Source organism: Falco naumanni, chromosome 1 (assembly GCF_017639655.2).
Source record: "Falco naumanni isolate bFalNau1 chromosome 1, bFalNau1.pat, whole genome shotgun sequence".
NCBI classification, from domain to species: Eukaryota; Metazoa; Chordata; class Aves; order Falconiformes; family Falconidae; genus Falco; species Falco naumanni.
The window spans coordinates 67,336,030-67,359,878 of record NC_054054.1 but is presented as its reverse complement, the minus strand read 5'-3'; the positions used below and the strand labels follow the sequence as shown (position 1 = coordinate 67,359,878).

The window sequence follows — 23,849 nt, the reverse complement described above, 5'->3', positions numbered from 1 at the left end:
CGGATTTTTAAGACTTTGGAGATGTCATTTCACAAACTATAGGGTGGAAGTTCAAGGATATCTTTGCTAGTAAGAGGAAAAAGTAAAAAAAAAAAAAAACCCAAACAAGACACAGCAGGGGTAGTGGCAAAGGTTGAGGGTTTGGAGCAGTTACACGTCTATCTGCAAACTCTTTCTGAAAGCTGCTGACAGAGCTTTGGCATCTGATCATTTCCTAACTGCTGATTAACATAGTACTGCTTTATATTTAACTCAGGCCGGAGCAGGAGGGGCTGGGGGTGGGGTTGCGCAGCTTATAAGGGGAGCACGGCAGAAACAATGTTCTTCTGTGTCGGTTCCCTCGGTCTCCCAGCCCAGCTGCACTCCTTTTGATCATTCACATTTCCTCCAAATGCATGTTGTCTTTAATTAATTGAGTGTCTCATGGAAAGCGAGGTGGGGGAGACGGGCAGAGAACAGCTATATCTACACAATTAAAATACAAACTAAGTCCGCTGAGTTTACTGAGTACAAGTGCTGAAGTGACTAATAAGCTTTTTTATAGTTAATGTTTTGCTCTGAGAACAGACCCGGGAGCAGAGATGGAAGGCATGGATTTTGAGGATAAGAAGTCCAAGAGGTACTGCATGAAGACAAAGCATGTGGCTGTCATCTGTGGCATCGTGGTGGCTGCAGCGCTTGCTGTGGGGCTCGGCGTGGGACTGAGCAGACCTGAATCTCAGCAACCTTCAGGGGGAACAGATCAACCAACAAACCCTCCTCCCCCTGTGGATTTGGGTCCCTGTCCTCCTAAAAATGATGAGACTGGAGACTGGAGACATTTTAGACTACCCACTTATGTCAAGCCTGTCCACTATGATCTGGAAATAAAGCCTGAAATGGAGACAGACATTTACACAGGGACAGTCAGTATCTCTATTGCTTTGGAAAAATCTACCAGCTACCTGTGGCTCCACCTGCGAGAGACCAAGATTACAGAAATGCCCACACTCCGAAAATCCTCAGGACAAGTGATTGCTCTGAACAACTGTTTTGGGTACAAGCCGCAAGAGTACATAGTGGTGAAAGCAGAAGCAGAGCTCTCCGTCGCTAATGAAAGTGATCCCTATATACTCACCCTGAAGTTTCAAGGCTGGCTGAATGGTTCCCTGGTTGGGTTTTATAGGACCACCTACACTGAGAACGGACAGATCAAGTAAAGCAGTTTTTCTTTTATTTATTAAACTTTCCTCTCTATTTCTACTTGCTTAGGCCTCCTCTATTCCAGTTTCAGCTTTTAAGTCTTGCCTCTCACCAACTTGCTGACATTTCTGGGCTGTTCTTTAATTTTCTCATTCCCCTAAAGAAGATGCTGTATTCAAAAACCTTTGGCTGTTGACAAGTGATCGTGGGCTGGAGAGATGAGGGGTTTGTTATTACTATTCTGAAAAAAAATTTCAAACTCTACTGGTCCTAGGTTACCTTTGAGCTTTACAAATGGCTCCCTCAGAGAGCTGGAGGGATTGAGGCCTGTTTTTATCTCTGTAGTACACTGAATAGGATACAGCTCTCATCACTCTCCCCTGTCACTCCCCAAAGTAAGTTTTGGTGTAAAATCGTCCTGTGATAGTTTTCTTGACATTGTGCCTCCTTGATGTTGTAAGCCTGAGGAATATCCAAACCAGAACTTCTCTGTCCCTCCTGCAGCTGGTTTAAATTATAGGTAGGAAAGTTCAATGATGACGGTTATCTTTGACTTGGATTTTTTGTGCTCCAGCTCTTCCTTTTTAATATATCAACAGTTATTGAAAGATTACAAAGCCTCTGCCAGTTCAGTTAACCCATTCCACTTCACAGGTTTGCACTATTTCTGGGTGGAATCTTGAAAAAGCCATTGCCCACTGCTCAGAGGCATTTCTTTGCAGTTAAAGTATGGAGAGGACACTCATCTATTTTCCAATATTTACATTCCTTCAGTGACTCATTCCAGCCTGTACAGCTAGAAGATAAACTTGGCTAGACTTTTCCAAGGCCCTGTAGCAGGAACATGGAGACAAACACTGCTGTGTTTTCACGGCACTTGTTTGCCCTCCTGGGACATGAGTGAGAGTCGCATCAGCTCCATTCAGCAGCTGACAGGCAATACCAGAGGAGTAGCAGCAGTGACAGACACAAACAGCAGCAAATCCAAGAAGCAGAAGAAAAAGCAAGCATTCATTTTTCATATTTAAATATAGTTATCTGATCTGGGAAGAAGCCATGTAGAGAACAACTCGAATGCCAGCCAGCTCTTTCCCTCTTGTCCTCCTCCATCTACCATGTCAAGTATTCCTCTGACTTGGAAGGTGCTTTAGTTTTATACTTTGAGCATCTGACATCCCCACAGCATTTTTAAAGTGTAACCTCTTAGCATCTTTCTAAGTTGAGGTGTGTTCCTTCACTTTTATTGATGAAGGATACCTAGATATTAAATGAATTGCCCCAGATCTGTCACAACAACAGAACAGCAGCACCAGAACACAGATCTCTTGAGTCACAGAGCAGGATAGGTGAGAGTCCATCCTTCAGATCCAGACAGTGTAGGAAGACAAGGGCCAAGCATCTGACATCAGGAAGAAAGGAGAAATTCATAAGCTAAAGAAAGCAGAAAACGTGAGCTCACTTTGAGAGCGTTCCTACTCCTTGATTTGAATGTTGGAAGCTACAATTGCAAGGATGATCCTAGCCAGCAGTCTGAAAACTCTCAATACAGAAAGGAACTTGAGCATGTGAGATTTTTTGTTAGGCTTGAGAAGGGCTTTAATAAGAATGAGTGAATGGTGACTTCTGAAATGCTTTTCATGTGGTTAAATTTGGGTAGATTGTTTGTGCGGGTGGCAGAGGCAATGTACGTGGTAGTTACCAGTACAGCTTTGAAATGAAAGCAACCACCAGCCAAGTGCTACAGCCAAGTTGCTGCTGTGCAGCATGAGGGTAGGTGACAGTATGGGGTGAGGAAGGATGGTGGCAGAAGGATTTTATGACTTATTAAAACTGCATTTTCCCCTGGCTTTCTGCTCAAAAACAATGCTGACTGGAATTAACTTTTTTAATTTGCCTTTGCCTGAAGCAGACATTGCCCTTGGAAAATTTCAACCCAAATAGTTCCCTTTTTTGTCACATTGTAAGTAAATACAAATCAGATCAGGTAACAGCGAAAGTCAAGTAAGTCTATTAACAGAGGATGTTAGAGAGAGGGGGGCTGAGGTGAAAATGAGAGCCAACATGTAATTAACCTGCTGCCCCATCCCTTCTGGGCAGTGTTAGAAGCAGTAGGACCTTTAGAGAGAATTAGTAACACTGGAAAGTCAGCTGCCAGGGCTGAGCTGCTCCCCAGTTGTCTGTCTGTGAAGGCAAATGTTTGCCAAAGCATTGCTATAATGCCTTTTGTTTACAGACTAGGCACATGTCCAGGCTCTGCTGTTGCTTAGGTTTTATTCTCCCACATTTGGTGGAAAACAGGTAGACTTGTGCTGAACATGACTGCAAGTCTGGTATCCTTGGGAGGCTTAGGGAGAAGAATGCCTCTTTTGGGAATCCTGTTCAGACAGATCACACAATCCCCATGAGGGCAAAGGTGCTTTTGGGCACGCGCAGAAGTGGATCTTGAGATACCTTGGGAACACAACTATTCAAATTGACACGTATGTGCAGGTAGGGAGCAGGAAAGCAGAAGCTTGGAGAATGCAGGCTTTAGACATAGACCTACCTAGATCCTCCTGTGGATGCCTGAATCCAACCGTAAGCATTGAAATCCTGTGGTAAAGCTATTTGCCTGTCTGCACATTTAATTTCCCATTGGTGAAAGGGTAATAACAGTCCTTCTCTATTTTGCATGATGCAGTGATCATAAACATATTACAATTGTGTTATTTTCAGATATTAGGGAAAGAAGCACAACAAGAGTCCTTGACTAGTGTAATGGCTTCTTTAAAACTCATTCGTTCCTCTCAAAGAACATGCTAAAACCCTCTTGTATTTCCTCCTTAATATTACAGATAATACAAACAATTCACAGCAGCTGGTTTTGATTTTTCACTACTATTAGTGAGAAGGTATGGCTTCCCTTTTATAGGCATTCTCTCGGTCCTCTGTAAGAGGAGGACAAGAGGCTTATAAAAGATAGCTGGGCACATGTCTAGCAGGGAGACTTACATTTAGGATTTAATTCATAAAGGAAAGGCAAAATATTCTTTAGTGTACAGAAGTAGAACTCCTAGATTTCTTCCTCAAGGACAAAATTTTCTTAGAAGCAGCAATGAATCTGAATTTAGGGAAAGATTGGGAGAAAAATGCTTTAATTAGCTCAAGGGGAGTTTTTTGCACTAACACCCTGTGCTTTGGGAAAAAAATAAAAGGTGGGGGGAATTCATCTTGGTTCTACATGCAGCACTGTTTTATTTCAGGAGCGACATCTGGATGCAGTCTCAGCCAGATCTTCACTTATTGCTATGTTATTTACAACTGTCAGCTCTAGTTCACATTTAAAGGTCTGGACATCAACAACAAGCAGAAAGGCAGAAGCCACTAAGCAGTGAAGAAAATCTTATCTAAAAACTACATTATACAGTTTTAAATGAAATTACAAAATTTCATGTTTCCAGAGCCATTTCTGTTCATGTCATAGCCTGGAGTTCTCATCATCTACCCCACAGGAATTATAGTGCTGAGGTTTTGCACTGCTATTGTCTGTCTGCCTCTACAAATATATGAGATAGATGGATTGTCACCTTATAAATCAGCAGAAATATCACAGTGTTATCATTCTGTAGGAACAAAATATAAATGTGTCAAAATATGTAGCCATTTTTTTAAGCAATAGCTGTGAAGCATTGCTCCAGGGACTTGACGTGAACTTAATTGTGAAATAGCTTTCAAGTCCTAGAAAAAGTAGAGAGTGACATCAAACAATTTACCAAGCAAAAGAAACTCTGTTGAGCCTGAAGTTATGTTAAGGTGAATGTTCATTATTCTTTCTGCCCATGAGCTTTTGAGTTACTATTCCAATGAACATGAATGGTAAGAACCCAGACATATTAACCTCCATCAGGCTTGTAAATGACCCTTGCTGCTACAAGTTCCTAATGACCAGTTTAGTATTTAACCGTCACAGAGAATTGCCAAGGGCAACAGAAACATTGAAAAATTGGTTGTCAAGTGAGCTTGTAGGATTGCCGCAGATCTGTAATTTATGATGTACACTTTTAATTACTTTTTGGAAAGAAAAACTACCTTAATATAGTTGGGGCAGCTGTAGAAGTGCTGTCAGAAAATGCTCAACATTCCAGATTAATTGAAGGAGCATCTGTGATCCCTTTCACCATCAATCACTGGAGAATATGCTCTGCCACTGTACGGCTCATTAATGGGGGAGCCTGATGTCACTATGAGAAGCAAGCAGTGATATGAACGTTCACAGCCTTCACCTTATTTTTTTACATGATCCCTATTGTCTAACTCCTCCAGTTGTTTTTTGCATAACAGATGAATTTCTAAACTCCCCAACAGGGCTAGCATAGCACCAATTATATAGTAGGATGTTCACCTGAACTTTCCATGCTTTCTACAGCAGTTTCATTAATGGAATCAGGGAAGCATAACAGCAGAAAACTGTACATGGTGACTGCAGAAAAAGAAACACAAGCAGGATGAGATTTTAGGGGCACTGAAGCAATTCCAAGGTGTCTTCTCAGGAGATGTTCAAAACTCCAAGCCAAGACATGCTCTAGTGGGTAAACAACATATGGAGTGACTTAAGTAAACATCCCTACACCAGGACCTTAATTTCCTTTCAGTAGTTTATTTTAGGCACATAAATCAGTGGGAAAGCTCATCAGGAAGGTGAGCAAAATTTTTACCATCCATGAAGGGTCATTCCTATCTTACTGCCTGGCTCCTAAAAATAGTTGATGATAAGCGATTTGCTTTAGCTTTTGCTGTGAAACCTAAAGGATGCTGATGGCAGGCTTTGAGGTATACATGTTACACATGGCTATACGATATTAGCTTGTACATTTCTGATGTCACCTGCTTCTATGAATGGACAAACACAAATATTTGCAGCTGGCTTTGGTTTGTGAAATTGCTAAAAAATTATGCTTAGAAATTGCAGATAAGATTTAAAAGGTATATAATGAAGGCTTGCCAATGTGTTGTTTGTTTAAAGGAGCATTGCAGCTACTGATCATGAGCCAACAGATGCACGGAAATCATTTCCTTGCTTTGATGAGCCCAACAAGAAGGCAACTTACAACATATCTATCATCCACCAAGATGCATACCAAGCACTTTCAAACATGCCAGTGCAGGTATGTATTTCCCAACCCTGCTGTCTAAGTGGAATGGTTCTGTAAAGCCACTGGAAAGGTAGCATGGATCACAAAGTCCTTGCGCATTCAGCGTTCACAGACTCTACCACCCAGACACTGTAAAACTAATGTCTAATAAATATTCCATAAAACAGGACTGATTGGTTCGTTAGCACTCCTAGTAGTCCACGAGCACACAACATGGCAATACAGAGACAAATCCAAAGTGTCTCTTCCATCTTTAGCTAGCTGGCCCTCTATTCAGATATTCTAAATAAGCATCCTCTACTAATTATAAAGGTAATGGTGGACTCTGAGAAGGAATAAATACTCTGAAAGACAGCTGCTTCCCAGATGGGAAGTCTAAAATAATCACTGAAATTACATAACAGTACAAAGCAAGGGTCTGCTGATCAGTCTGATGGCAAAGGAACCTGCTAGCAAGAAAGTCTACGGTTATTATTATTTTAATAATACAGAATCGGAAACCTAATCTGTCAGATCATGGGTGTGGACACTTGCCAGTTCACTGTGACTGTGATTTCCTAAATAATCTATTTCTGGACTTGGTGGGTCAAATTCCAAGTTTTGTATGAAATTCAATTGCATCAATCATCTGTCTCTGTGCCCTCTGGAAGAAGATTGAATGGCTCTCAGCTGAGTTTCTAATGAATGGTTTAACTGAATGTGTAGCCCAATGTATAATTTCTAATGAATATTTTCTGAAATGGAAGATAAAATGCCAAATTTTAAAACAAGAAAAAAAAATTAAAAAAAGAACTTCCAGCCTCAAGGCTGTTGACATTTGCATCTTCCCAATCACTCCCCCACTCAGAAAACAAAGATCTCCTTTACTGTTTTATTTAAACGCACCCCCAAACCTTAACTATCCCCTAGAAATTCAGCTGAGAACTATTACAAATCTGATACACCTGCCTCCCTTTGCAAAATTAAAGCTCTGACCTATCGTTGCTGCCTAAAAAGCACCAGGCACTTTGAAGAACACCACATGAAAGAAAGTGTTTGCTACACCTTTCCTCACAGACCTTAGATAAGGTGAGGGGATGAGACTAAATGTTACCAAGATTTAGTGGGTTTGGTGCATTTACTTTACATCTTTAAATGTGGATCTTGCTTCTCTTATGGACACACAAAATAAGCTTTCAAAGACCTAGCTACCACTTGTTAATTAATTTGCTAAAATCCAAGTACAGGCAGGGAAATGCAGATTATGCTGGGTTCATACTCAGGACAAATGGATGATAGCAGGACACTTTTTCATCTGGTGTGCTCACGAGGTCAGTAGTGAAAGCTCTTTAGGAAATCTTTTCAATGGAAATGTAATAGTTTGTAAACACAAAGCACATTGTGTGTTACATGTTCTGTAGTAGTTTTGGTGGTGTAGAGCTTTATAATCAACATGGCAAAATCAGAAACTGGTACATTTCATTTTTCACTGGAGTGAATTTTTTTAAAACTTTTTTTCCCCATAAAGTTCTGACTTCATTGAAAGAAGAAAAGATATCAAAATAGAGTCAAAGCGAGTCAAATAATGGAAAAGCAGACTGCTAATATCTCTGTGAAAAGGGGTTTGTGAATATATCTGTGAAAGGGTTTTGGTTTGCTGGTGGAATTATATTACCTATAACATTCACTGTCTGCTTTATTTGTGTTGTATTTATAACAAACAAATCTCATGAAGTATTGTCGCAGTAGTAGAAGGTTAGTGTCTTTTACATGCTGCTTGCTTTTGTCCTATATAAGTTAGTCATCCAGTCAGAAGCAAAAATAATTATCAGACTGGCAATAGAAAATAATAAATAGCAGAAATAAATATTTAGAGGCTGAATCACATACAGGGTTGCAGCTTTGGTCATAGAGTTCATTTGAGAGTTAAGGACATTTGGGACAACCAAGAATGGGTTTTAATTGATTTACAAAAGACAAACTATGATCAGCACTAAACCTTATGTACATTTAAACAACCCATCAATTAGCACTGCTGATTTGTATCTGAATGAGTTCAGGATAGATTCATTAGATTGGTCTTTATCCTAAGTAGCATCTCTGCAATCCCTGACTCCTACACGATGCATGTAATTCAGAGGAGAGAATCCAGTCTCTTCTCATACCTGTCCAAAGTAATGTTATTTTATGCCACCATTTCAAGAACAAAACATGCTAGCATACACTGGAAAACTCCTACTGGCAAAATGCTTGTGCATGTGAATGATTTCAGATCCTTAATGAAACTTAGAACCAGGTAAACTTATTTAGTGCAGAAAAACAAAGTCCTGTTTCATGTATTACAGGAAAAACATTTTGTTCTCGTGCCATCAGCAATGGGATGCCAGAAGAGGTGAACCTGGAGAGGTGATTTATCATTCCTGTGTAGTTGCAGCCTTCATAGAAATATTATACCCTTTTCTGCATGTGTTTGCATTTCCAAAAATCAAATTAATTGTTTTTCCATTTCTGCAGCAAACTGTACAGCTGGGGAGTGGCTGGAATCGGACAACTTTTCAGAAGTCAGTTCCCATGAGCACTTACTTGGTATGCTTTGCGGTGCACCAGTTTCAGTGGATAGAGAAAATATCTGCTAGCGGAAAACCTGTAAGTGCTGTTGCAGCCTGAACATGGCTCAGATGAGAGATGTACTGTGAATTACTTTTTTTAAAAAAATTAAATATATTTTTGTAATACAAACAGGAACATATTTTTCCCTTTCCTATACTCTATTTTATTCAACCGGGTTTATCAGATTAGGTGTTCACAATGGTCTCTATGACCTTGACTACATACAGTGTTTTGCAGTCCTTTCCTGGCCCCCATCTTGGCGAGATCCCATCAGTAAATCCCATACAGGCACACGGGTGAGGAAGGTGTACTATTTCTCCAACCTCATCCCTGACTTGAAGCCCGGAGTCTGAGGGAATGCACAAGTCCAGGGGGACAAGAGATTCATAGGCCATGGATACAAATACTTAACAGTTTTTGTGAGTTAAAAGGTGTGAATCTGATGTCTTCCTGTTTACAGTCATGGAGACATAGAACTGCGATGCTATGTGCCACTGTGTATTGGCTCTAATATTCTCTATTTTACAACAGTGGCTAAAGGCAACTGCACAGTCTAAGTTCTTTACAAATAAGTATAGAAGTGAAAGTGCCTGCCTAACCCGGGGGATATTTGGTAGGTGCCCTAATGAAGTGAGTATGTTTGAATCTGACTCCATAAAATTAAAATAGCTCCTTTATTTAGATGCAACAGGCAGTCCAATCCAGTTCTCACTGAGATTCAAATCTCCTGAAGGTGCAGCTGATCAGGCATAAGGAGATCACAAGACATTAAGTTGAATCACAACCTGAAAGACTAAACACAATTTGCCCCTCAACACATACTCCTCATTTAGCCTAAACCTAGTCGGGGACACCCAACCACTGTTAATTACTTGTTGATTTACATCTCTCTCTTTTTTTTTTTTTTTTTTTTTTTTTTTTTTTTCCCCCTCCAATCTGAGACACGGGATGATCCCAGAGCTGTATGCTCTTGCTGCTTCCCCCTCCTTTCCCCTTAGGGGTGTAACACATGGTCTTGCAGTTCAGCTGAGCTGGCAGCACTTTCCTCCTCTTCTGGAGGCAGCGGACAGGGCAGCTAGAGCAAAGCCCCAGCCAGACCACTATTCCCCCAGCAAGTAAGCTCCTCCTCAGTTTCTCTATCCGAAAAAGCTCAGCAAATCCTTCACTACTTGAGGCTGTCCACTGATGTGAAAATCTGCCTTGTTTAAATCTCCAAAGTGCTGATCCAGTTCTTAGCAGACTTCCTGGCACAGCGCTGTGCTGAGGCCTCCCTCCTCCATGCCTCTTGCTAGCATCATGCTGTACAATTATTTCTTGACGGATAACTAAAGCTGAAATACACTTACCCAAGCAAATGGAGCTGGTTTGAGATAGCAATGCGGTATTCTTAGATCCCTGCTGTTTGAGTAATTTGCAAAACAGGAGAATGTTTTAGGCCACGCAGCCATAAAGTTTTGTTAACCAGATGCTCTTCAGCATGGCTGCTCCATTCACTATCACGGACAGGACTTTGGCTATTTGGCCTCAACAGATATTTTCTAGAGTTTAATTATTTTAAGAATCAGAATTTGTGCAGCTTTTGTAGAACGCAGTGTGGTACCAAAAAAAAAAAAAGTGCTGAAGACATAAAACTCTTTCTTTGCACATGCAAAAGTTAACATTCTCTGCTTATTCATGCCACGCTACAAAATATGGCTCTGAGGTCAATATTTGTTTTTTTCCCCCCAAGCAAAACAGCAAAACCCACAATGTTCCTGACTGGCTGTAGCTTTTCTAAATAGAAGGGAGTGTTCACTGAAACATGGTAATTAGATGTGTGTGTAGAAGCAGGGGTATTTGTGTTAGTACAGAGGTTGCCTGAATAAACATATTCTAATTCAAGTTTTGGTTACTACATATTTGATTAAGGCTATTCACTAAACAATGTCTGAGGACTTGCCTGCACTAGAAAACTTGGGGTTTAAGTGAGGTTAAAGTCATAACTGTTTCCTTTCTCTTAGCACTGACAATAGTCTTACCAATATGAAGTATATGTGTAAGATTGTTTTTAATTAAGGGAGCCACATAAACTCACCACTAAAAATTACCTTTTCCCCAGGAAAACCAGGCTATCTTTAGAGGGTTTAATCAGGTAATTTGAAAGTCCTTCTCCTAACCAAACAGTTCTTTTCCCAAAACTCTGAAGCCCAGCCAAGCAATTAGTTATTTAGATTCACCAACTGCTGAAAGGAACATTCCATAGTTTGCTGTATAAATTGCTAGGAATAAATCCCTCATCCAACATTAAGTGTTCATGTGATCCATACATTGCTTTCATGAACAACAGCAACATCATACAGCTCACGTGACATGGTAAATTATTTTAAAAACTCTGCCATTTGCTCAGAAAGCCATTGCCCCAACAAAGACATTAGTGGAATCAGTGGTGGGAAATGTCCCTACAGCTGGAAATGATGCTTCTGAGCTGACTACCTGTCAGGTATCAAATGCCTGGTTTGGAAAATCACAGAGGAGATTATACAAATGAAACCCAAAGTCAGTTCTAGTGCATGCTGAAGGTTTTGGAAACCATTAATATGGATCAGCTAGGGGACCAAAGACTGCTAAATGGGGTAAAGAGCTTACTGAAGTGGAAATTGCAGATTGTAATTGCAAACTGACCCTGAGGGAAATCCCCTGGCTGGAATGGATTCCCGATTGAATTTCATAAGCTTTTTTTGGTTTTGTTTTTCCATTTCAGCTTTACCTCTGACCATTTTCCCATCCTCCCCTGTCGCTGGAGGAAATGTAATTTCACAGTAGTGAAATCGATGTGTTGTCAGGCTCCAAGAGGCTTCTAGAGTAGGCCAGCTCCTTTGCTCAGTTTGGACCCTAAACCCCTAGCTGTAAGACAGCACTGAGGACCAAACAAGCCGCACCAAAACACACAGAAGAATGTGGCCCATTCATTAGAGACGCAGGGCCTGCAAAATGAGAGGATCAGTTTTTCTAAAGTCAGAAACTTCACTCCATCTAAAGATCTCTTACTTCCCACACTGAAGATTCTGGGAGACAGTGAAGAGAACAGCCTACAGCTCCTGCCAGTGAGTGCTAAGGCTCTGCTCTGGGGCAGAGATCTGTGTGAGCTTTGGGACAAAGAGATTGAGGGAAAGACCCCCAAAAGACTCCATAAATTCTGAAGTCAAACTTTGTCTTCATAATGTGGAGATAACGTACCAAAAGGTTTTTTCAAGCTGTAGACCTCCTCATCATGGTTATGGGTACCATAAGTACTCCAGCCCTCTGGGGCTTGAGGTTTCCTAGTGCTTGACAGTAACAGCCAAAGCAGTCCCAGGCACCAAGCCCCAGGGACTGGAGGACAGCACCCAACACACCATCTTTTGCATTCAGGGAAAAAGCCACTCAGATATGCAACAGGAGCACTGAAACAGTCACCTAGTGCACACAGGGCTACCAAACCTGCCAGTTTTCCTGGACCTGTCTAGTGGGAAGAGAGAGAACTGACTTTTGTCTGGCATTTCCAGAGGCGCAGCAGCCCAGCAGGCATCATAGCTGTGACTGGGTGGCTGCATGGCCTGAGGTCCTGGGCAAGCAGCCACTGGATGCGTCAGCATGTCTGGGAAGAGTTATAGATCTGGAAAATGCACTGTCAGATCTTCAAACATACAAGGACAAGAGGATATTATGATGATAGAAGGTAGGATAGGCAGGAAGAAATTGAAGAAAGTAAGTTGTTATGGGCTTCAGACACATTTCAGAACAGATGCACTCCTAAAGATTGGTCTGCTAGGATCAGTCCAGATCAATGAACTGTTCAGAACAAGTGGATTCCCTTCCATTGTGCTTGCCCAGGCTTCCTTCTTGGGGAAAAAAAAAAAGGCCTTGGGGAAACAAGGGGCTGGTATGCACTCAGGCCCTGCTCCAAGCTTGGCCACTGTGAGCTTCTGGACGTGGATCTTGCCACTTTTACAATTCAGGCATGCTGTGGAAAGCATGCAGAGGTTATCTGGACTTGGTTTCTTTTATGTACAGCATTTGAAAGACTTTGTTGAATAAATGTGTTAGGAAATAGAATTTAGTGTTCAGGCCGTTCTTTTATAGCACGCAGTGCTATAGGTATGTATGTCAAATGACTTTTCAGTGCTTGCCACCTAACTTCTTTTAACTGAATACTGCTCTAATTGTCTCTGTATTTTACAGCTGAGAGTTTATGCACAGCCACTGCAAATACGCACGGCAGAATACGCAGCAAATGTAACAAAAATTGTATTCGACTTCTTTGAAGAGTACTTTAATTTGAGCTATTCCCTTCCAAAACTAGGTGATTATTAATACTTATATTTTTCATTTTGTTAATTCACTGTCATGGTTATGCTTCTACAGGTCTCTCTGCTTTGGTGGAAAATAGCATGAAAGCATTTGGTTGCTAATTCCTGATACTGTGCCAGGATGTTTTAAAACTGTACCCATGTAGTTCAAGATGTTCTTACATGTCATGATGGGAGAGTTGTTCTCAGTAACAGTTTAGTTACCAGTTCTCACAGTTCAGTTTGCTGAACTGAAGCACTGATCCTGACATGGTTCTCTTAAAGCGTCCTGTGGAAAATCACAGGAATCATTGGTGTCATCAGCAAAGGAACATCATGAGCTAAAATAGAGCCAGAAGAAGTTTGAGAACAGTATGTACCACTTACATGGGAACTTCTGGACAAAAGTCAGTAGTGAGATAAGTGAAGACGTAAACTGCGAGAGAGTATGTCATACTATTTATTAACCTTAGTGCAAAGTGGGTGTGTGTCCTCTTCTTAGAAAGATGAATGTGGTCCAGCATATAATTTGTAGTTTCTGCTGCTGGGATAAATAAAGACCCAGAGCTAAACAAGAGTGAGCACACTATCAAATTTTGCCCATGGTTACAAAGCGAGCAAAGAAAGTAGTGCAGCCGGGCATCTTTTAGCTTGGACTATCTGGACTCTGGATCTGATTTGTGCAGTTAGTAACGTAATGTAATCAGTTTTGGAAATGTACCCTTCTAAGACCTCCAAAGAGGTAATTCAGTTAGGTTTATGAACTTAAAAGGATGGGAAAATATTAACTACAAACAAGTTAAGGCAATGTAATATGGAAGGGAAAAAAACCCAACAAAAACCTTTGAAGATGATCAACAATGTTATGCAAACTTTCTGCTGGCTATTTTCACACGTACCTATCAGGCTAACCTGTATTACTTTAACAACAGAATTTCACCTCCTTTCAAAACATCATCTGAGCTTACTGTAAATATATTTGCATTTCAATGACAATGAATTAGGGAAACCAGTACAATGTGTTGTTCTTTAGCACACTGTTCCCCCTTTATCTCACCTATACTTCATATTCAAACTTTCATTTCCATAAAAGTTGATGATTTTACCACATCAGCATATAGATAGGGGCCTGTCTACTCTATAGGGTGAACTGGTAACCCAGGTCACAGTATCAGAACACAGATGCTCTTGTAGATTTTACACTGTTTTTCTTAGAATGTTGGATCACAACTCTTCACATACTGTGTTGTTCCTTCAGTATTAGAAGTCATCTAGATCACACCTGACAAATCAAATACGTTTCTGCACAATGTTTTATTTAAATATTGTATTTTGCACTGATTTGTGGCTTCTGGCATCACCATTCTCCTTGTGATCCTCATCTGCCAGTGAAGCCCTTGCCATACTATCAGCTTTGATTCTGTAATCAAGTTGTTTAAATTAAAATAAGTAATTCCTATGTTCTGTTAGGAGTGAGGGTTGTTTATTCAATTCAGTTTTAAATACATCTGTACTTTTTCACTAACCCACATAGAAAGGCTGTGGTCATTATTTGCAGAAGAAAATGCCAGTCCAATTGGGTCCTCAATTCTCATTTAAACCTGTATTGATTACTGACCATAAATGAGTGACCCCCACAAATTGCCAGGAGTAGAAGCAGATGTTTTTCACTGCATGGGGGATTTACTTCAGTTACCATGTCAATAAATATTTTTAATACAACAGTGTGACAAACAATGACATGCCTCGTTATGCTACAGTTAGTTTCAGGAGGTTTACCGCCTACAGCATATCCCCAGACAATACTATTAATTTCTGGAGGCAAAACTAAGTAATGTATGATATGCATGCTCCCAGGAGGTGGTGTAGCATCACCTTGCAAGACAGATTCTCAGCTAGTGCAACTGACCCTAGCTCTATTAATCTCAGCAGAGCCAAGGCACTTGCTATCAGCTGCTGTAGACCAGTTTCCTGCTTCTTAAAGAAGGTTAGAAGGTTGTAGACTACAGTCCAGAGTAGTAAGCCAGAACCAGAAATGGTAAGGAAAACAGGCTGTGAATACACAGAAAAAGGACAAGCTAAGTGGCTTAAAGGATACAGCGGTAATCATGTTCTCTTTCTTTCAATGTAGATAAAATAGCTATTCCAGATTTTGGGACAGGCGCTATGGAGAACTGGGGGCTGATCACATACAGAGAAACAAACCTGCTGTATGATCCCAATGAGTCGGCCACTTCCAACAAACAGAGAGTAGCTGCCGTGGTAGCCCATGAGCTCGTTCATCAGGTAAATTTTTGGACACGATTTATTCATACAGTGCTTCAACACTTTAATTTCAAAAATACTGTGATTAACTGTGTCTCAGGATCTTTTACATGTGCTCACATTTTAATTGCAAAATATTGTGTTAAAACGGTTCCCTGTTAGACCTTCAAAGTACCATAACTACTGCCTTTGAATTTTTCTCAGGAAGTTAGATGCTTGGGTCCAGACTGTGAGCCAGCTTATGAAAATCTGTCTGAAATATCTTAAAGGAACTAATTTGCATGTGCAGATGTCTCTTTTGGGCAAGAAAATAGGGACAACTATACACTGTGGAAGCTGTCTGAAAACATCTCCTTACAAGCACAAATCATCAAATCAAGAGGAAGAAACTAAAAATATTTTCAGTGGCACAGGAATCATTAGCAGTCTCTCCAGTAATATGTAATTTTATATAAAAGTGATGTTTTAATGCAACACAAAGACTGAATTCCTATTTAAACCCCAGAATGATGATAATTTTCATCTGGCAACAGGAAAAAAAGTGAACAAATGAATGTTCTATGTGGAGATGTGAGATACTGAAATGTACGTTTACCATTTAGCTAACACTACATCTTTCTATCTTTATAACTGTAGTGGTTTGGAAATATTGTGACCATGGACTGGTGGGATGACTTGTGGTTAAATGAAGGATTTGCCACTTATTTTGAGTTCCTGGGAGTAAATGCTGCAGAACCAGACTGGAAAATGGTAATTATTTCTGTCTCATGAAGGGCTGGTGGGGCTGAGGTAGCATTTTGAAGGGAGTAAAAATTAGACAAAGATGATGAAGACTTGAAGTATATACATAGAAAATTAACATAGTGCAGTGAAACATAAAGTTGGTTTAAGCTTTTTCCACCTACCTAAGTTACAGTCTGAAACTAGTCAAAGTAAACTTTGTAGTTTTAGTCATTCTCTTTTAACAAGCGAATCAAGTGTTCAGTTGTTTTTGTTATAGCAAATAATACCTAGATGGATTCTGGATAGAGCCTTAGGAATTTTGCAAGGTTGTTTAAAGGTCTAACCCTGGCATATGGCAATTTCCCTTTATTTAGTTACGTGGGCTGCAGTGTCTCTTTGTGGGATTCATCTTAGGATTGTTATCCGACCTGGTAAGGGTTGGGAACATGTGCCTGTCTCTACAGCTTGGGCTATTCATCAGGGAAAATATCCGATGCCCCATTCAGCTGCTGCGAGCATTTTAAGTGTCATTTCAAATGCTCCAACTCAGACAACCTCTACTCCACACAGCGCAAAAATAGGTAGTGATAGTGGATGGCCCACAGCACTAACTGTGCAGTAAAACAAATTACAGTCACTTTAAGGGGGCTGAAGACAGAGGGTAGCCTTAAATACACGTTATACTCTGAGGAACAATAACAATATGTGAATAAAGGGAGGTTTCTTGCTCTCTCTCCCCTCCCATATCATAGCATATAAGCACATCACATAGATGTGATGGTGCTTAGCATGCATGTTTCCCCTAGCTGTCCAGGTGTAGTGAGATTCTGGCTACTAGAAAATATGTAACAGACTCCAGTGGAAGGAAGCAGGGTAGGTTTTTCATAGATGAACCCATTGTCAAAATCTGCTAGCCCCTGAGCCTAGTCACTTTAGAAGCAGGCAGTGCCTATTTGGTGGTTCCCCTGCCTCCCTCCCTGCTCCCCATAAATATCTCTTATCATCTGTGTTACGTAAGGCTGAGAACAAAATCATCCTTTTTAGACTTTGAAGTAGAGGACTGTTGTGCTAACTACTTAAGAAAATTTTTAATTACCGAGCCTAAAATTTAAAAGACTTTTTTGTGTATAGACACAATGTTCATTTAAGATCTAGAGACATTTCAGTGTTGTCATTCTAAAGAGTATTAGAAGAGGAAAACTAAATAGAAATTTAGTCAGTTTTGGTCAATATTTATTAGGAAGTAAGGGGATTTTGACTGCAGGCCACTTAATCTTTTAAAAAAAATTGTAATCACTTTTTAAAAAGTACAAGCCTTGGGATGGAGCACGCTGCCTTCTTCGTCCCTCCTTCCCTTCCTCCCCAGTTCCATTTTTGCAAGAGGAGCCCATAATGATTTGCAGATATTGTGACACTGCTGAAACTGGTAATATAGACTCCTTTTTATGCATACTGTGAGAATTTTTGTGTTTTGATACACATGGGAAAACAGTATTTTCAAAAGGCAATTTATCTTAGTTAAGGAAAAAATATATCCCTTCCCCCTCAGATGTAAAGTAAGAGTTAGCAAGTCCTTCTTTACAGGAGGTGAAATTTCATTCCATTTCCAACTGCCTCCCCCTAGAGAAGCTGTAGTTCAAGCTACTTATTTTATGAAGTTAGGCATATAGTCCTGCATTTGTTTCTGTTCTAACATCTCTTTCTCAGCTTGAACAGGTTTTAATTGATGATGTGCTTCCTGTAATGAAGGATGACTCTTTGTTGTCTTCCCACCCAATTGTGGTCGACGTTTCATCTCCAGCTGAAATCACCTCTGTGTTTGATGGGATATCCTACAGTAAGGTAGGATACCCTCCTGTCATGATTTTGGAAGCAAAGAAAGCAGAGGCTTGGGAGAGGAGGTGAAAGTCAGGGGAGCTTGCAATCATAACTCCTAACCCACCTGGGCTGTGTCTAAGCGGATCTTTCTTCTGGGACATTCCCAGCTGTTGTCAGTGATGAAACCAAAAGCAACCGTGAGAGAAGCAGTGCAGCCAGAGCCTCAGTCAGCCACTGTGTGCCATACAAACCTGCTCACAGCACGCAGAGGTGCAGGGAAATCAGTGTCAACAACTTCTGCCACTAGAGTTGTTTTTAAAATTATCCTAAACCAGACACCAAGCACATCCCTCTCCTGTCACCTCATGTACTGATGTAGCCCAGTTATGTCAAGCCTCATAATCAAATGCAAGGGCAGATGTCCAGGTGTCCGCTCCCTCACTTTCCTATCACACCTTCAGGGCAGTATAACTTGTTTTGAGGAAGCAAGGCAGGGAACCAAGCAGTCAAAACAGGAAAGTAACTTTTTGTCTCATGTTGCTCACACTATCCCAGCCACCCAAGAAGCCTTAGCAAAGATGGGCTACACTAGCCTCTAATGGCATTGGCCTAAAGTGGGAGATAAGTTAGCTCCACATTTCACTGAGTTGTGAAGCTCAGGACTGACTAGGAGTACAATAGTCTGTAGACCAGGAGGTGGTAGAGGACACCCCATTAGGTATTTGACAAGCTTTTTGCCCATTCTGGGGCTGTCCCTGTCAGTGGAGGTGGAGACCTGTGCCTATAAAGGCTCCTTCAGGAGCCAGCTGGAACGGAGTGGAGGAATACCCTGGGTCTGTCTGAGCAGCAAGACACTGGGATGCTGGTACTATCCAACCACTGTTCTGACCAGGGCACACAGAGGCCTCCCTGAGCCCATGGCCTCTGGCAGTACTAGCTGTGTGGGGTGGCAGCCAGGAGCTCATCACTTATGGAAAAGTGCTTTGAGGTGCAGAGCATTAGAGAAGCCAGCAGACTTGCTGAGGGTCACCGCTTTGATGTGGTGGCCAGGATCCAGGCCAGGAGTATGAAGCCAACTTGTTTCTCTTCATATCAGGTATAGCCAAAGCCATTTTGTTCTTAGACAACCTTTAGACATGAAACAAAAAAGGTGCCCCCAGACTCCCTGTGTCTAACCATGGAGTCCCTTGACTCAAGTGCCCTGAAAACACTGTTGCTTCTAGTTATTTTTTTCAGTGCATTAAGAGACAAGTCAGAAGAAGCACAGGAGGAAACATCCCTGTCCCTCCTCCCTCTCACCACCACATATGGCACCAAGGTGAGGAAGGAGCTGAGACTCGGCTCAGTCTCTCCTCAACAACCAGCCATGTCCCACATTGCTTCTGACCCTGATACACCACGTTTGTGTTGACAGTTTCTCATGTGACTCTCAGTGTTTCCTATCTGAATGTTATTGCATCGTGCAATAACAAGTTTCCACTGAACACACAAAATCTACCTTTATTAAATCCTGCTTGTTGCTTTCCCTTCAAGCTCCCATTGTCACCTAAACATAAAGAATGTATTGCATTGACTTTAGCTTTAGCTGGGCTAGTCTCTAGCCAAAGATATTAATTTTATCAGCTAGACTTGATCCATCCATTTCCATCAGTTTTCTGTTTTCAATTGTTAGATCCTCTGTCCAACAGTATTTATTGCATCATAAATGCCTCACAGTCAAATCATAAACCATATGAAAACCTGCATCGTGTAACACTGTTCTTAAATCAAACTAACAAAAGTCAAGAAACATACACAGCTAAATCAAATACTCTGGGCAAAAATATGTTTTAGTGGTGAGCTAAGCAAGAGACATACTTTTGCATGGTCTGAAAAAACAACGGAACAAAAAATTCCTAGCTTTTACTCATCTCTTTGTGCCTAGATAATTGCTACATGAACTCGTATTTTTTTAAGCAAAACCATTTGAGGATTCACGCATTGTTGGGAACAGTCTGCTTGGGATATAATTTGGCTTGGGATATAATTTGGCCTGAATGACAAAGTCTTCACGTAGATTTAGCTCAAATTACCATTGGTATTTATATATAAATGCATGACAAAATTAACTTGTTTCTTTTTGGCTTTATTTTGGCTTCTCTTTTGCATTTTTCTTATAAAAACAATCTCCTCATGATAATATTCATCACTAAACAAATAAAGCATAGTTTGGAATGCTCTCCATTAGTTTTACCAGAGCAATTACAAGTCTTATAAAATCCTAAAACTAATGAATTGCCTAAGGGTCTGTGGAGTCATTGCAGTGTATTCTGTAAGGGAACTTCAAACTGCTGTATGATCAGTAGGACATTATGCACCTAGGAAAGCTGTATTAGAGTAGAGCTGGTGACTACACAATTAATGTATATAATTCTTTTAATCTTCTCTTAAAAAGTAAATGCATTTCACCTCTTTTCCAGTGTAATTCTCGCTCTTTGTTTGAAAAATTGTATTAAAGTAACAATGAAGTTTTTTGTCTTAGACTGATTGCCTTTTCAGAAAACAGATACTTAGTTTAAGTTCTGCTAGAAATTTGCTCTTGGACACCTACATTTTTGGAACCTCCCAGCTATAGAAGTTTAGGATTAAATGTTCCACATTTCTGCCACAAACAATCTTGTCATATACTTGGCAATTATTACAACTGTCTAGAAGTTATGTGGGTGTTGATAAAAGACTCCCCCCAACATCCCCATCAGACAAGGTCAACTACTTAAATCAAGGTCACTTTCCTGAACCTCCCCAAATAGCTGAAAGAAAGGAAATTTATTAAAGCATTGGACTTTGTTAGGATGAGTTTTACTCAAATGCACTTTATCATGGACTACAGAGGAATGACAAGAGTAGGGGGAAGAGACTAAAAAAGAGTAATTGAAGATGCAAATAGCTAACTATACATGGCAATTTAAAGCAAAAGAAAGCTCTTCTGTTCCCAAATGCATGCACTAGTGCGTATTTCTACTCTGACTTTTAATATAAATGGGAGGGGATAGTCTAATCAGGTAAGAAGTGGCTGATAGACAAAGCTGAGGAACTGAGGTACCCTAGTGCATACATGTGGCCTCATGATCACTATTTATCATAAGCTGCCTTATGTTACCACTAATACATAGCTGCTCTACATTTTACTGAACAGTTTTTGAACATATTCAATGGAAACCATATTAAATTACTGTATCAGAAAAAAGTCACCTGCTGGCCACCTTGACTCCTTAACAAGTCTGGAAAACATTTGGAGGCATATCTGTTCAAATAGTCCCTCTGCCATGACTCGTGCAGTCAAGTTGTTATTCTCAGACACATAAATAGGGGAGACAGGATTTACTGTGAACTCAGATAACATTCTTTTTTTTATGGGACAACTGGATTTTTAAACCATTCATAGCATTAGGCTCTCAGCTGCCCTTTGATTTGGTTTGGAAAATGAAAACATGCTAATCCTAAAGTTGTATTCTGTGTTTTAGATTGGGTTTGCATTGCTTTTGTTTTTCATCATTTTGTGCCCACTCTGGTCTTTGTTCCACATGACTCTTCTACTTCTCTCTCTTCCCTTTGTTTCTTTCTTCTTTCAAAGTCCTAATTGTTTTTTCTGTGACACCCAATGAAGTGACTTCTCTGATCCCAATTCTACCCTGCTTCAGAGGCCAAAGCTCTTACACCATTCCTCAACAAATCTCATTCTGAATCCCGAGATGGCATCCCCAACATATAAAGCCCCAGACTTGGAGCATTTTTTGAGTTTCCTAGCTGCTGAGCATTCAGCTGAAGTCAGTTCCTCTATCAGGCTGTGCTGCTGGACAGGGATAGTTCCCCAATGAAATTGGGAGCCCCGCTCACACAAACTGACAGAGCAGCAGGACAGTAACTCCCAGGAGCAGGGCTTGGGATCCCTTCCACTGGCACAGCTGAGCTTAGAAATGGGCATCTGATCACAGGTAAAGACCAGCTCTCGCATCCAGAATTAAACTCCTGCAGGCAGGCATGACATGCTGTGAAGGAATTCAAAAAACCACTTCCTTAATCAGAGGGATGGTTTCTATTTTTGCCTTATAAAATACTCACTCACATATTGCTTTTCTAAATGAATGGAAATTCAGTGTTAGGCCACCATGGAATGACCTTCTCCCCTCTTCCTTTGTCCTCAGGGTGCATCAATCCTCAGAATGCTTCAAGACTGGATTACACCAGACCTCTTCCAGAAAGGCTGTCAGGTAAGGGTTCCACCAAAACACGCCAGAAATGCAGCCTATCCTCCTGTGACAGTGGCAAAGCCTTTATTCAAAAACTGAATGTCAGAGATCCTGGTATTAGTAGCAAAAGTACTTAATGCATTTCAGTACTGACTGGACAACATCAAGGGGAAGAAGTTTCACGTTCTCACAGAAGCAGGAATGTGAACTGCATTAAGATCTGATTGCCTGCCAGTGAGGACCTAAATTCATGATACGTTTTAGTGGAGAAACCTCCTCCACTTCAGTGTATCCTGTTGTAATATAGGATCTCCTCATTCAGCTGTAAAGTATGTCTGCAGCTTCGTATAGCCATGATCCTCCAACCCACTCAAGCCTGCTATGAAGGGACAGTTACAGCTATAAGCTCATCCACGCCCTGATGCAGGCGCACTCAGTCCTAGAGAGACAAGGTAACAGGGAGCAGAAAGGGGAGATATTGCAGAGTTCATAGTCCTTTCTCATGGAGGAAAAAACCTGATGCTACAAAATTATGGAAAGAAAAAATGGGAGAAAGGAGCCCTCCCAGAAAGAGGAAGGTTATCTGCTCTTTCCTCTGAACCAATATTTGCTGTCTCTGAAGTGTTACAGAGCAGGTTTACCGCATTCGTTCTTACCTCCTTTCATCCTGGAGAGCACGTTTATGGGCTGCTACAAGTCAGTCGTATTTTCCTTTATTTTTTCTTTCATATATTCAATCAGGACAGTTCCACAAGATGGGAAAATACAGCCAACTTGTCCACAAGGGACTAATACTTCCCCCCTACTCAGTCTTCAAGAACATTACAGGTAGCTGTGGCTAACAGCGAAACAAACAGCACCATCTACTGACTAAACATCACCAGGATCCAGGTAACAGGTTAGGAAAGCACTCGCTAAGCAACCAGGGAAGGCACAGGACAGGAATAGTGTTTAGGAGGTGGAAACACCTAGCTGAATACCATTATTCCTTGTAATACTAATTTTGATCACAACTTAGAGGTGACCAGACTTTCCTGCTTCCACTGTGAGTCCACACAGCTAGTGAAATCTCCTGAAATTGCTTCCTCCTTCTAAACAACCTTTTACATTAGATAGAAACTTGCAACAGGGTATGCTGATGTCCATTCAAGCAAAATACAAAGAACTCTTCAAGTACAGATCTATTTTGTACTAACAAATCACAGTGGGAAATGCTGACTTTTAGTGTTATGGGTTGCACTGGAAACCAAAAAAAAACTTCATCAGCTTAATATTGATCCATTTAACCTCCTACTCACAACACTACTGCCCATGGATAGATACTCTGTACGACATCTGTACTCCCTGTATCTCTGTACAACTGAATACGTGGATTGTTTTCATAGGCAAAGAAGGAAAGACCTGGTAGTATTTTCACAGTCTTCTACCTTTCTCTAGGCATATTTGAAGAAACACCATTTCCAGAATGCCAAGACACAACAATTTTGGGAAGCTCTGGAAGCGGTATGTTTTGCAGCAACATAAACCCTTGCCTAACAGATGTTTCATACCTCACCCACTGATTTCAGTTTCCCAAACTTTTTATAATCTGTAGGTTTTCTGTC

The 23,849-nt window shown here is 40.8% G+C and overlaps 1 protein-coding gene across 1 annotated transcript in view; it reads left to right on the top strand.

The window, feature by feature from the left end:
• The first annotated feature begins 329 nt into the window (after positions 1-329).
• Positions 330-23,849, top strand: part of LOC121089886 (glutamyl aminopeptidase) — a 41,274-nt gene continuing 17,754 nt past the window's right edge. The window contains exons 1-9 of the mRNA XM_040597628.1: positions 330-1,195; positions 6,185-6,326; positions 8,808-8,939; positions 13,104-13,224; positions 15,342-15,496; positions 16,112-16,225; positions 17,906-18,040; positions 22,201-22,266; positions 23,683-23,748. Of these exons, the coding sequence (XP_040453562.1) occupies positions 582-1,195; positions 6,185-6,326; positions 8,808-8,939; positions 13,104-13,224; positions 15,342-15,496; positions 16,112-16,225; positions 17,906-18,040; positions 22,201-22,266; positions 23,683-23,748 (1,545 nt within the window). The 5' untranslated portion in view covers positions 330-581. The remainder of the gene's footprint in view (positions 1,196-6,184; positions 6,327-8,807; positions 8,940-13,103; positions 13,225-15,341; positions 15,497-16,111; positions 16,226-17,905; positions 18,041-22,200; positions 22,267-23,682; positions 23,749-23,849) is intronic.